The 15,475-nt window shown below is 44.1% G+C and overlaps 1 protein-coding gene across 1 annotated transcript; it reads right to left on the reverse strand.

Annotated features, from left to right (window-relative positions):
• Nucleotides 1-6,527: 6,527 nt before the first annotated feature.
• LOC128698827 (CCAAT/enhancer-binding protein) lies at nucleotides 6,528-10,156 on the reverse strand. The gene is made up of 2 exons (XM_053791248.2): nucleotides 9,201-10,156; nucleotides 6,528-7,459 (listed from the first exon to the last, which is right to left on the reverse strand). Exons 1-2 carry the CDS (start codon nucleotides 9,879-9,881, stop codon nucleotides 7,283-7,285), a joined length of 858 nt encoding a protein of 285 aa, XP_053647223.1. The 5' UTR covers nucleotides 9,882-10,156; the 3' UTR covers nucleotides 6,528-7,282.
• Nucleotides 10,157-15,475: the final 5,319 nt, after the last annotated feature.

Below are 15,475 nucleotides of genomic sequence, written 5' to 3' on the forward strand. Positions count from 1 at the left end.
GAGCCCGGCCATAGGCCAGGCTTGTCTGGTGTTTGCCTGGTCAACCAGTATCATTGCTTGACCATTAGTTACGAGTGAGGAAGGTTGGGTTGAGAGGAGCCTGACCAGGCTTCCTGCTCTGCTTCTCTCTTATTACTTTCTTCCTTCATCTAGTGGCAAGACAGGTTGGGGAGACAGGTGGGGAGACAGGTGGGGGAGACAGGTTGGGGAGACAGGTTGGGGAGACAGGTTGGGGAGACAGGCTGGGGAGACAGGTTGGGGAGACAGGATGGGGAGACAGGTTGGGGAGACAGGTTGGGGAGACAGGTGGGGGAGACAGGTTGGGGAGACAGGTGGGGGAGACAGGTTGGGAGACAGGTTGGGGAGACAGGTTGGGGAGACAGGTTGGGGAGACAGGTTGGGGAGACAGGTTGGGGAGACAGGTTGCTGAGACAGGTTGCTGAGACAGGTTGGGGAGACAGGCTGGGGAGACAGGTTGGGGAGACAGGTTGGGGAGACAGGTTGGGGAGACAGGTTGGGGAGACAGGCTGGGGAGACAGGTTGGGGAGACAGGTTGGGGAGACAGGTTGAAAAAGACAAGTTGAGGATTCATTATTATTATTATTATTATTATTATTATTATTATTATTATTATTATTATTACAATCATTATGATTATGATTATTATTATAACCATGGGAAAGCGCTTCCCCCCCCTTTCAAGGGAGGGAAGAATGGAAGCTGGAAAGGGGGGGAAGAAGGGAGGGAGAGTAGGAAGTGAGGGAGAGTAGGAAGTGAGGGAGAGTAAGAAGTGAGGGAGAGTAGGAAGGGAGGGAGAGTAGGAAGGGAGGGAGAGTAGGAAGTGAGGGAGAGTAGGAAGTGAGGGAGAGTAGGAAGTGAGGGAGAGTAGGAAGGGAGGGAGAGTAGGAAGGGAGGGAGAGTAGGAAGGGAGGGAGAGTAGGAAGTGAGGGAGAGTAGGAAGGGAGGGAGAGTAGGAAGGGAGGAGAGTAGGAAGGGAGGGAGAGTAGGAAGTGAGGGAGAGTAGGAAGGGATGGAGAGTAGGAAGGGAGGGAGAGTAGGAAGTTAGGGAGAGTAGGAAGGGAGGGAGAGTAGGAAGGGAGGGAGAGTAGGAAGGGAGGGAGAGTAGGAAGTGAGGGAGAGTAGGAAGGGAGGGAGAGTAGGAAGGGAGGGAGAGTAGGAAGGGAGGGAGAGTAGGAAGGATGGAGGGAGAGTAGGAAGTGAGGGAGAGTAGGAAGGGAGGGAGAGTAGGAAGGGAGGGAGAGTAGGAAGGGAGGGAGAGTAGGAAGTGAGGGAGAGTAGGAAGGGAGGGAGAGTAGGAAGGGAGGGAGAGTAGGAAGTGAGGGAGAGTAGGAAGGGAGGGAGAGTAGGAAGGGAGGGAGAGTAGGAAGTGAGGGAGAGTAGGAAGGGAGGGAGAGTAGGAAGTGAGGGAGAGTAGGAAGGGAGGGAGAGTAGGAAGGGAGGGAGAGTAGGAAGGGAGGGAGAGTAGGAAGTGAGGGAGAGTAGGAAGGGAGGGAGAGTAGGAAGGGAGGGAGAGTAGGAAGTGAGGGAGAGTAGGAAGGGAGGGAGAGTAGGAAGGGAGGGAGAGTAGGAAGGATGGAGGGAGAGTAGGAAGGGAGGGAAAGTATGAAGGGAGGGAGAGTAGGAAGGGAGGGAGAGTAGGAAGGGAGGGAGAGTAGGAAGGGAGGGAGAGTAGGAAGGGAGGGAGGAAACAAAAGTATTTAAACAACTGAAAACACATAAAAGACACGGAGCGAACGAGCTTTAACTGTTAGCGATGTTTCGCCACAGTTAAGTTGTGACAAGTCTTTGTTTCGCACAAGTATGTTTTCTCCAGAAATCTGAAACGTGACTCATTTATAATAATAATAATAATAATAATAATAATAATAATAATAATAATGACAATAATAATAATAATAATAATAATAATAATAATAATAATAATAATAATAATAATAATGACAATAATAATAACAATAATAATAATAATAATAATAATAATAATAATAATAATAATAATTCATCCAGAGACGACAGGTTTTAAATGAAAAAAAAAACTATTCCATCTGTGAGTACTTCCAGAAGGGTAACACAAAGTCAGTAAATATCAAAATAGATTTTATTAAGTAAACATTTTTTCTGTGCCCCCCACACAACACACAGAGAAGGGGGCGTCTCCCCCTCCTTCTTCCACATTGCATGGGTTAGCATTGCTTCCTCACCTTGGCCCACCTTCGGTTTGTCTAAAAGGAACACCAAAAATAAACAAAGAAAATCTTTCAGGACATCGATATGTTTGTTCCAGGACAATAACTGTATCTATGCATTGTTCACAAGTCAAAGGTCTCAATAAGGGCAATTTCTGCATCCAGGGACTTAGTGTTGCTACGTTCTTACTTGCAACCTCCTTCACAACTAATCCACAATACTCTGACTGTGACAATTCACCACTAACCCATATTTTGGGGGAAGAGGGAATTTTGGGGTGACGATTCCCTCTGAGTCCCGAGTCGTAATCACGGCACTGAGTGGGGGTCAGTGACGAATTGTTCCAACCACGGTGTTGCGGCTTACATTCTTCAGTTTCTACGTGGTGAAGTGTGGTTACAGATTCATAACCAGTCAGTTCACTTATACTATCGCTACATCAGTGAATTTGTACTCACACACTACCTGGTGTTTCAAGACAATGGCTTCACCAAGACATGCACCCTGTCTACCTGTCTCAACACTTGTGTGTTTTCCTAAACATCAGCCATGTTTCACTACACCTCAGTGGTAACACATGTTTGCACCAAACACTGTAGCCACGCAAATCACTGGGAAGGGGGGTTGTAAGAGCTTCGAGTCGAGGCCAGGAACTGTGCCTCGATTCGTGAAAAAAGCAATTTAGCAATTGTAAAACCAATTATATAATGCACAAATTAATTGTCCCAGTGGCTTACGCACGACTCACTCGCTATGGGTTTAACTCCCACCCGTTCCATGGCTTGTTTACAAACGTGAGTCGTGAACAAATTAAGGTGTTAACACGAGCATAGTTCTATACTTCTATGGTTACAAATGGATACATAAATCAGTTAAATTATAACCTGTTGAACATAAATCTCCATTAACATAATTTAGCAGTATGAACAATGTTGTTATCAGTAAGTATGTAGTGAAGCTTTATAAATACAGTTTCTGCCTGAACACAATTCTACAGGAAAATTATGATTTTTTTAACAATAGCAACGGAATTTTGTATTAATATTACTGGAGTAAATGGCACTTGGATGCAGTAAAGAGCTTTATTAGCGACTTTCGGCCCACATGTGGGATTTTACTAACCCCACTGTATGGGCGAAACGTCGGTAATAAAGACATCCACTGCAAACGTGACGTTCCCTCCACCTTGTCCATAATTACACACCATTACAGTTCCAAAACAGCGTTCTGCTGTGTCAATTTACACGGGAAAAAAAATTACAATATCAACTGAATTTCACGACAAACCTTAACGAGGTAATCAGCATTTAAACCATAAATATTCAACTGAGTTGTATGTCAGAACAGTACAACCCAAGTGACCTCCAGAAAGAACACGTCTATTAAAATCTCTCTCTGAATCACATCGTTCCTTATTTTGCCATCTTTGGTCAATATAGTGATGATAGATTTTTTTTTCAGTCGGTATGATGATTATTGTCATCCTATCATCCTCATTCATAATGATGGCACTAAGAGGATGACTGGATAGAGATGGCATCATAGGATTCAAAGGGGGTGCTGTATAAGCTTTCACGGTGAGAACGTTTCACTCTAAGCGAAACGTTGTCACGGTAAGACCATGCTCTGGACCGGTGTCTTTGTTGACATCAGCCTCAGTATGGTTTCACACCTTTCGATCCAAAACATTAAAAGATGGACATTATATAACTTGGGTGTTAAACGGAGGTGAAAATCATTCAGTCAACATTTTCAAACATTTTTTTAAAACATTTTTTTGTAAACATTTGAAGGAAAACAATTGAACATGAAGATGACAACAAGCAGATAAAAAAAAAACAATGATTTATTACAGAACCGTATTGATTATTTCAGTTATTGATGATCATAGGGTTGAGTCACAATGTTAATATAAAGTCTCGTAATCTCCCTAAGTTTAGAAATTATAGACCATTCCTCCTTTAGATTCTATTAATTTTTGGCAATTATTTATACTAAGTAATGAATAATAAATAATTATTAAATAATTGAGTGTTAAATATACTGGTATTTTAGAATTGAAGATTAGGTAACTAGCAATTCTGAATCACCTCTAGCAAGCTATTTAGTGGGCACAGGAGCTAGAAGTGTCAGTAATGATGGAATGGTCTAGTAGGGGATCCTAGCTTCCTAAGTGACACTTGAAAGAAGCAGAAACACACTCCAAGCAAGTGGCCGGAAATCTTCCTGATAATGTGTATTTAGCAGTTATACCTAAACACACACACACACACACACACACACACACACACACACACACACACACACACACACACACACACACACACACACACACACACACACACACACACGCACAAAATAAGGTTGCAACTTTCTCAAATATACAACAGTATTACATATATGTATTCTGTCTTATTTACAGTACATTTGAAAATGGATTAATTACACTGAAATGGAATGGATAGGATCTTTGAGTATGATGAAAAAGCTGCAGCTCCAGCTATGGTTAGAGATTTTTAATGATGTACACATATAAATAAAGAGGGGGATGAAATACAGTAGTTAGACCCGGTGGGTTTTCAGACCCCCTTTAAATTTTTTTAATATTGGGTCATCATATTTTTCTCTCTTAGCTCATAATTCTACCACTATTCTCCTCAGCTGTATAAAAATTAGTGCCATGGGAAAATCTTTTTTTTTATGTATACAAAACCTACGTGTTTAAACAGAAAATACAATAATGGAAATTCAGGCAACTACATAAAAGTTTCTATTCTGGAGTACCTAATGAATTTCCTCAGTTTCATGAAGGTTAAAACACTGACAAGTGACAATCAGGTTCCCGTTATTATTATAATTATCAATGTTATTGTTATTATTGATGTTATTGTTATTGATATAATTAAAAAAAATGCTAAACTCGTTTGGGGTCATAGAGAAACACGGTCCTCGGAGCACTCGCACAGCCAGTAGGCTACAGTAAGACTCTTAACACTGTATCACTGTATCGAAGCACAGATTTCCTAGTCAAGTAATTGAAAGAGTCGTGTGAAGTGTCGAGGCCAGGAATGAGGAACTGGGAGTCGCTCACACGATTCGAACTCTGTTGGTGGCTCGTTAGGCAAGAAAATCACCATTTCTAGTTCGAAATCACTCATTGAATTGATGTTCCTCGGAAACATGTAAAAAAAATAGTTTTGCAAAGTAGGAGAACATGCCATTGGCTACTCAGTGTTATGTACCGAGGCTTCGTCATTCGGGAAATTAATGGGCGTGGTAATGTTTTCATCTCTACCTGGGTACTAGCAAGAGAAGGAACGATGCTGTGAAGAGCTGCTCAAGGCTGTCACTGCATTAAATACATTATGTACCTGTAAGGTATTTTTATATTTATGTATATTCATATTTATATGTATATATAATATTAGAGTCTGTATCTCATAACCAGAAATATATTACTCAGTTTTCTCGTTAACATTTATGGCAGCCTGGACACTATGAGGAAGCACTGTCCTCCACGTTGTTATGACATGATCTCACACACGAACACTTGGTAACTTGAAAGTTATGTTCTGGGCACATATTTATCAGTGCTGTGCCATCACCACAGTCCTGACATCTTAAATTCACTTTAATTTTTGAGCATACGGTGATAACCGCAGTGAGCGTACGTGGCATGGACAAGCGCACCCCAGCATACTCAGCCTTCATCACGAATATGCTGGACTCCGTGTCAGCTTACAGTGATCTTAACAGATGCTATATACATAGTCTGGTTTCAAAGTGAGCAATGGAATTCCTTCTTAACTGCACTTGACGATCAACATCACAAAAAGAGAACTAAAACAGCCCGTACACTGCTCCCTATCTACACAGTACGTGGTTTACATCTATCATACAGTACTCTGGGTTAATCTAACCAGTAACCATCTAATCACAAGTATTGGACGTCTATAATAAATTTTGAGCTGGTCTAAGTAAATTCTGTTTGTCTTACACTTTGTACTTCATAGAAACATGTACATATGAAAACTGAGCCATATTGTGGAGATTTATAGATAACAAAACTGTCTATTGTGGTAATCTCTCTTAATATATACATTATATACCATCTGTATAAGATATATATATATATATATATATATATATATATATATATATATATATATATATATATATATATATATATATATATATATATATATATATACATATATATATATATATATATATATATATATATATATATATATATATATATATGGCTCTTATATTATCTTCATAAATTAGAAATATGCGGGTTTAATTGATATTATATGTTTCATTAACATTTTTTATTATTTATACTTAATAAAACATACAAAAATTTGATTTTATTCGTTAAAATATATTTTTAAAAAGTCTAAAACGTTCAGTTGTGCACACATCAGTCTCTCATAGAGTTTATTAACGGAGAGGCCGGATGAGTGTTCCCGAGGCGTGTTATCACAAGGGGTGGGGCGGCGCGCCCCTGGCCCTCCCTCTGCTATTACCACCGTCTCTGCCCCATATAACTTAGGCTCTAACTTGTAGTTAAATATATACACTTCCGACGAGAGACAGTAAGAGGCTGAGGGTAAGCACTGGGGCGACGCCCCTGGTATATAATATATGCCGTCTCGGGGTAGGTCCTCTGAAAGGTGAGGTGTTTATCCTTCGTCTAGTCCAGCCCCGTTGAGGAGAGACCTGGAGAGGCGTGTTTGAGGTCTTATCCGTCGTCTGATCCAGCCTCGGTGGAAGCCGGACGTGGAGGGGCCTGATAGCGGTCCGGGACAGTGAAACAGTGACTAGCTGGCCACCCACACCCCCCTCTTCCTTGCTGCTGCACCTAAGGGCATGTCCAAACCTGCTGGCACGCCTCTTTTTTTTCTTCTTTCTCACCCACCCGCGCCAGCGCTACGGTGTATTGGAGGTCAGACCTAAACTAAAGGCTGGTGTACCGCGGCGTAGTAGTGATACACTCAATACCACCACCGCTGCTGCTGGCGCTGCCGCAGGCTGCAGGGTCTTCGGTGCGGGTGCGGAGCTGCCGGCATCACATGTTGATAAGATGCTGGTGTTGTTGACTGAAGGCCTCGACTTGCTTGCGGAGTTCCCGTTGCATGTGCTCAGGTAGGCAGTGGACGTTGGCAAGCAAGGAGCGGAAGACCGCCACCTCTTTGCTAAGTAGCTCACATTTCTTACTTAGTCTATCGTTGTCCATCACAAGTTTCTGTAATACGAGAAGAGAACGTCATGTTAGTTCGGTTCGTTCAAGGCGGTTAATAAGCGATACATATTTTAACTGTCCAAGCTAAGCGAGGACACAGTTCTTCCCTCATTCTAATTAACTGATCACCTAACAGTATTAAGTGTTAATTATTTATTTCTAATATTATCGTCATCATTATTATTGTTTCAGTGTTGAAGACAGGACAGCAGTACCTACTCAGTATTGACTTTATGTATCACTATACCAGCATTATTATTGATTTAACCTAACCTGGGAGAGCTACAGATTATTGACCACCTCCAGCACCTAGTAGCACTGATCACCCGTGACTCATCTAGTACTAGCAAACCATGAATATACAAGGTATGAGTCACCCCCGCCCCAAGAATTCACTGAGTCAAGAAGGAACTTCCTAGGAGATCACAGGTGAAAGGTGGAAGTTACTACTCCCCCTCCTTAATCGCCCCCTCTCAATCGTCCCTCCCCCTCTCCTCCCATCGTCATAACTCCAAACACTGACGTCAACACACTGGGCCTGCTCGTAAGCCCACCTCACCTCCTACAATCCAAATGAAAGGTAATTTACACGTAGGTCCGCCTCGGCACACTTCCCAGCCCGGCGACATTTGGCAGCCCAGTCTGGGCCCGCCCACCGCCAGAGCGCACATACGTACACGCACACACACGTGCACACACACACACACGAACGCACACGCTGAATCATGCAGGCCCGCAACCCTCAACAGGCAGTCTTGTGCTTGTTTGCAAGTCTGATCCTGATAGGGATTTGATTCCAATCTTCAGTGTTATCCCACACCCAGAGCGACGTAAACAAGGCTCCAATAACTTCCACGTGTCCGACACACACACACACACACACACACACACACACACACACACACACACACACACACACACACACACACACACACAATTTGTGGTGAGAGATATGAAGTAGTCAGAACCAATCACTGCCAATTTTGAACAAACATTTACAATTTCAAGACAAGAGCTCTACCAACACAAATTTTCTCTTATAACTACAAACCAGTTAAATACACAAACACCCACTCCCATCCACCCACACTCCCCCACACACAAACACAATACCACCCACACAAACACCAAAGCAATCCCAGTGAGACACGCGAGGCCAGGAGCTGTGAATCGACCATATATAAGTACACACACACACACACACACACACACACACACACACACACACACACACACACACACACACACACACACACACACACAGGAGCCATATAAATAAGCACACTTCCCACACTTTCCACACACGTAGGCAAACACGCGCCCGCCCACACCTGACACATCTCTGGGATGCTCAGGAAACTTGGCTTTACACAAGTATTTCCTGGAACCATTTTTTCCGCTTTACTTCAGCTACATCCTGTAGTGTCTCTCGTCATGTTTAATTTCAGACATGACAATTAAAATAAACACAAGTTCACGTCTGACAGTAAATTAGGTTAATTTTACACTAATTTCGCCTAGTATAGTGAGTAGTGCTGCTGTGCTTGGAGGTAGCCATTGCAAGAATGACAGAATTATCTTAGCTGTGTAATGCTTGAAAATTATCTAGAAAGATATTGCAAGGAGAACGTTGACAAGGGTGGGGACGAGTACAAGCGAAGACGAGGTAAGAATCCTGTCCCAGAACTAATCTGAGTTAGAACTTAACAGAACAAGAGGCGTGACACTGGCAAGGAATTCTTACCTTCACTTTTTCTTCCGTCTCCCGGGTTCTGGCTTTCGCCTTCTCCCTGCTTTTCCTGACGGCGATGTTATTCCTCTCTCGTCTTCGCTTATACTCATCACTACCCTTATCAACATTCTTCTTGCACCCAGGCATTATTTTGCCTCCGTTTGGGGACTTAAGCGGCGATCTGCATAAGCTGTCGGCTCCTGGTATGGTGGTTGGTGTCATGCTGGAGTAAGCTGGTACTCCCGCGTAGTGAGCACCGTAGCCGCTGGCACTCACTCTGGCACAGGCACTGTATTCGTGGGCCGCCACCTCTTGTTGGCTCTCATGTGGCTCTTCTTTGATGACCCGTCGATCTAACTGACTTCGATCTGGGTACTGTCGGTCGAACTGGGTTGCCCCGTGGACGGGCTGGGGTAGGTAGGCTAGAGGATTGTACATACTGTTAACGCCTAGTCCTCGGTGGGCGGTGCTCTTGTCCACACTCAGGCCCTGGATGTCCTGAATGAGGCCTTCGTTGAACTGGGAGTCGTCAATGAGGTTATGTAGGTCGAGGGATATCTCCGGCGCGCTCAGTTCCGCCAGGTCACTGTAGTCGTCTCCTGGGTACAACAGGTTGCTGCCTTTGACCTTGACAGCACTAGCCACACTCTTCTTGTTGTAGTCGGCACTATCATACAGCTGTGGAGACTCCATATTGCTCTGTGGGCATGGCGAGACGCCCGCTCCGTACCTAGACTCGTCCAGCGCGCCGAGATTGTCACCCCACTCACACGAATAATCTGCAAAGGCCGCCGTTGTGCCTTTCAAATCACTACCACTAGTTGGAAAATGTTCTTCAGTCGCAGTACGAGAGATCCAAAGGTTACTCTATAGTAGAACAAATTAGTCTCTCGCCTGAGCTCTGACCAGGAGAACCGCTAGTGGAGTACTGAAGAAATCCCGCAGAGCTACCAATATATATGTGTCGGTCGGCCAGCGCATGCGCAGTTGTTATACACTGATCTCGGGGGGAGTTATTCTATCAGCGAACGTCGGAAGACGAAGACGTAAGTTACAAGTGTGGGCATCTGGTGATGTCTACATCCCGGCTAATTAACACGAAATTATATACATTTTAACGTAGAAATTATTTACATCTGCTGCAATACGATGGCAACGCTTCTTGATGAGACACACTGACATAGTGACCTCGAGAGAATTAAAAAAAAAATCACATATATGTTACAATAATTCTCGTATTTTGCATACGCGAAATACGTTTTCAGGGCGTTGCAGGAGGTGCGTCGATATTAAAGCTTGGAAGCGAACGTTGCTGGCAGCTAAGTGTGACGTGTAGTGACGTAAGTAGCAGAGCAGCAGCGGTGGAGATTGGTGACTGTAAAGTAACACTCGCTCAATGGCCGGTCCCCGGTGGTGACCCGGCCCCAGGGGGTGCACGGGGCCAACACAGGGGAATTTTGGCGAGTCTTTCACCGGAAGTTCATTCTTAAGTCGCCGGGGGATGCCTTGACGCCGGGCGAAGGGCTCTCGATCCAGAGCAGCGGAGCCGCCCTCCCCTTTCCCAGAATCATGCCAGATTCAGCTCCCCAATGTCCCTGATGCTGTCTGGTCCCCTGTGGGTTTAGCGCTTCCGACTATTAAATTTTTTTTGCACAATATTTTGAACATTTCTCTGTATTTACTTTTATTACCGAGAAATTTCGGGGAAATAAATCTCCAGGATTAGCGTAATCCTGTAGGATGATCAAAATCCTGTAGGATTAACTACAATCCTGTAGGATTATTATAATCCTGTTGGGTTAAATTGCAACAGTTAGGAGAGAAAATTTAGGCGATAATTCGGCCGGTCCTGGACCATCAAGTGTATCTGCTGGTCCTGGACCCTCATCAAGAAACAACAAAGCGAAACTCACAAAGTGGTGACTGGTTGTGCATTGTTCCAGTCACTCTACTGTGACTGTGAATTATTCCAGTCACTCTACTGTGACTGTGAATTATTCCAGTCACTCTACTGTGACTGAATTATTCCAGTCACTCTATTGTGACTGAATTATTCCAATCACTGTACTGTGACGGTGAATTATTCCAGTCACTCTACTGTGACTGTGAATTATTCCAGTCACTCTACTGTGACTGTGAATTATTCCAGTCACTGTACTGTGACAGTGAATTATTCCAGTCACTCTACTGTGACTGTGAATTATTCCAGTCACTGTACTGTGACTGAATTATTCCAGTCACTCTACTGTGACTGTGAATTATTCCAGTCACTCTACTGTGACTGTGAATTATTCCAGTCACTCTACTGTGACTGTGAATTATTCCAGTTACTGTACTGTGACTGTGAATTATTCCAGTCACTGTGCTGTGACTGTGAATTATTCCACTCACTGTAATGTGACTGTGAATTATTCCAGTCACTGTGCTGTGACTGTGAATTATTCGACTCACTGTACTGTGACTGTGAATTATTCCACTCACTGTCCTGTGACTGTGAATTATTGCACTCACTGTCCTGTGACTGAATTATTCCACTCACTGTCCTGTGACTGTGAATTATTCCACTCACTGTACTGTGACTGTGAATTATTCCACTCACTGTACTGTGACTGTGAATTATTCCACTCACTGTACTGTGACTGTGAATTATTCCACTCACTGTACTGTGACTGTGAATTATTCCAGTCACTGTACTGTGACTGTGAATTATTCCACTCACTGTCCTGTGACTGTGAATCATTCCAGTCACTGTACTGTGGCTGTGAATTATTCCACTCACTGTACTGTGACTGTGAATTATTCCAGTCACTGTACTGTGACTGTGAATTATTCCACTCACTGTCCTGTGACTGTGAATCATTCCAGTCACTGTACTGTGACTGTGAATTATTCCACTCACTGTACTGTGACTGTGAATTATTCCACTCACTGTACTGTGACTGTGAATTATTCCACTCACTGTCCTGTGACTGTGAATTATTCCACTCACTGTACTGTGACTGTGAATTATTCCACTCACTGTCCTGTGACTGTGAATTATTACACTCACTGTCCTGTGACTGTGAATTATTCCAGTCACTGTACTGTGACTGTGAATTATTCCAGAAGATGGGGCTACTCTTCTTCCTAGGATCAACTCTGACTGCCACCCATTCCCCCAGGCGTTCTATGTTCCCCTGCGGGCTTAGCGCTCTCCTAGCAAATTGAAAAGAAACTTGTGCGCTCTAACACGAGTTTTGATTTTGAACTTTACGTTTCAAAATTATCCCCGTTTCTCTCGTTATTATTTAGACGATTTAGAGGACAACTTTCTGTACTTCAGTGGAAGCCTCTTCAGTTCACAACAGAAGAACTCGGGTTAGATCCCGGGGCGGGTGAAGGAGCCGATATTGTATTGTATGTCAGCATGTACCTGCCTGGAGTCTACCTGGAGTCTACCTGGAGACTACCTGGAGACTACCTGGAGACTACCTGGAGACTACCTGGAGACTACCTGGAGACTACCTGGAGTCTACCTGGAGTCTACCTGGAGTCCACCTGGAGTCTACCTGGAGTCTACCTGGAGTCCACCTGGAGTCTACCTGGAGTCTACCTGGAGTCCATCTGGAGTCTACCTGGAGTCCACCTGGAGTCTACCTGGAATCCACCTGGAGTCTACCTGGAGTCTACCTGGAGTCCACCTGGAGTCTACCTGGTGTCTACCTGGAGTCCACCTGGAGTCTACCTGGAGTCCACCTAGAGTCTACCTGGAGTCTACCTGGAGTCCACCTGGAGTCTACCTGGAGTCCACCTGGAGTCTACCTGGAGTCTACCTGGAGTCCACCTGGAGTCTACCTGGAGTCTACCTGGAGTCCACCTGGAGTCTACCTGGAGTCCACCTGGAGTCTACCTGGAGTCCACCTGGAGTCTACCTGGAGTCCACCTGGAGTCTACCTGGAGTCCACCTGGAGTCTACCTGGAGTCCACCTGGAGTCTACCTGGAGGTTATTCCGGTGGCCAACGCCCCCGCAACCCACTCTTTGACCAGGTCTCACGGTGGATCAGGGCCTGATCAACCAGGATGTTGCTACTGGCCGCATATACGCTTTTATTTTCTCCATGGGTACTCTTAAAAATTACAGTGTACCTAAGTGTACAATGGTATTATTTACATGTTCATTCATCCCAACATAACACAGTACACCAGTGTGACTTATTTCCACTGGGGGTCCCCATTATTTCCACTGACATCCACTGAGGTCCCCATTATTTCTATTGACTTACTTCCATTGGGGGTCCCCATAATACTTCTATTGGGGTCCCCATTACTTTCATTGACTTATTTTCATATGGGTCCCCATTATTTCCATTGGTATCCACTGGGGTCCTATTATTTCCACTGGCATCTACTGGGGTTCCCATTATTTCCATTGGTATCCACTGGGGTCCTATTATTTCCACTGGCATCTACTGGGGTTCCCATTATTTCCATTTGTATCCACTGGGGTTCCATTATTTCCACTGGCATCTACTGGGGTCCCCATTATTTCCTCTGGCATCTACTGGGGTCCTCATTATTCCTATTGACTTACTTCCATTGGGGGTCCCCATAATACTTCTATTGGAGTCCCCATTACTTTCATTATTTCCATATGGGTCCCCATTATTTCCATTGGTATCCACTGGGGCCCCATTATTTCCACTGGCATCTACTGGGGTTCCCATTATTTCCATTGGTATCCACTGGGGCCCCATTATTTCCACTGGCATCTACTCGGGTCCCCATTATTTCCACTGGCATCTACTGGGGTCCCCATTATTTCCATTGGTATCCACTGGGGCCCCATTATTTCCACTGGCATCTACTGGGGTCCCCATTATTTCCATTGGTATCCACTGGGGCCCCATTATTTCCACTGGCATCTACTGGGGTCCCCATTATTTCCATTGGTATCCACTGGGGCCCCATTATTTCCACTGGCATCTACTGGGGTCCCCATTATTTCCACCGACCAACTAGAGTTGCACCCGCTCTGGAAAGATGTTCAGATGTGATTTCCACACCTGCTTGATAACATACAGCATATTTGCATAACATTCACATAATACGTAACATATATTCTAAGTAACGCGTCTTCGTGAGGCACCACAGTGCCTCCACGGGTCATCTTAGGTCATTTTGGGTCAGGCTGGTCCAGTCAGGTCACCGCCTCACCAATCAATCATTTTATTCACATTCCTTTGGTTATATAACTTGTGCTCGCATCTCGTTTTTCAGACTTTTTTTTTTTAGACGTAAATTCTAGTTTATTATAACAGATTCATGAGGGGATTATGGCAGAGTGATACATGAGTTCCCGCCCCCCCCTTTCCTCACCCATTTTGGCCTGTATCGGGATTGTTTTTAAGGAATTTTGAGGCAAAATGAATGAATGGAGTGTGAATTTTATGTCCTTGTTGCACTCACAATGAACGTCCCTGGGCCACCCCTGCCAGACGTACAATAAATATTTTATTTTTTGGAGGTAAGGTTTCATCCAGTCCAAATTATCTTAAGGTGATTTTTCAAGCACATTCTCACTGGATGAGGGTAATTAGTTGCCTTAATTGGGTGAGCGAGAGATAGCTAACTCCGCGGGAGTTAGCTATGGTACATTGGACGTGTTGCGTCATTTGTTTATACTGAGGGAGGCTGGAGTGACGGGAGGGGTGGGGGGCAGGGGTTCTCTTGTAGGGGAGGGGGGTCCTGTGGTAGGGGAGGGGTATGGTGTTGGTGGAGGGGGATCTGCTGTGGGGATTCCGGGGAGTTGCGTCCTAGGGAGGGGGAGGGACAGCGACTGGTGCTGCCATCTGTTGAGGGCTTTCTCCGGGGGGGGGGGGTAAAGGGAACACTACGAGTGTTCATTTACCATCCAGTTCGTCCTGTTTGTCTCCGCTTCGTTCTCTTCCCAACGTTCCAGGTACACTATTTCTTTTCTTTCCGTTATTATTAAAGGTTAAAATCCATTTTTAAAATTATTATAGACTAATTAATCCCAGGAACAAGAAAAAGTACATTAATATAAATATAAAACCAATATTTAATATAACTTTCAAGGTTTCTATTGACAATTAATATTATTGAAACATTAAAAGAAAAATGGAATTTTGTATTTTTGCATTTCTCGTACAAATATTAATTTATTCGCTGAAAACGCCCAAATAATGAGAAATTGAAGGAACTTCTCGGGATTGGCTGGAGCGAGTTGTGACGTAAAGTGACGTCATAACTCGTCCATTATTGCCATTCGCTCTTAGTAAAAGCATTA

This window comes from Cherax quadricarinatus, chromosome 59, assembly GCF_038502225.1.
Source record: "Cherax quadricarinatus isolate ZL_2023a chromosome 59, ASM3850222v1, whole genome shotgun sequence".
NCBI lineage: Eukaryota > Metazoa > Arthropoda > Malacostraca > Decapoda > Parastacidae > Cherax > Cherax quadricarinatus.

Coding starts and splice junctions, on each gene's coding strand:
- LOC128698827 (XM_053791248.2), bottom strand. CDS start 9,881: ATGGAGTCTCCACAGCTGTATGATAGTGCCGACTACAACAAGAAGAGT. Junction 7,460..9,200: donor AGACGGAAGAAAAAGTGAAG/GTAAGAATTCCT, acceptor CTCGTATTACAG/AAACTTGTGATGGACAACGA.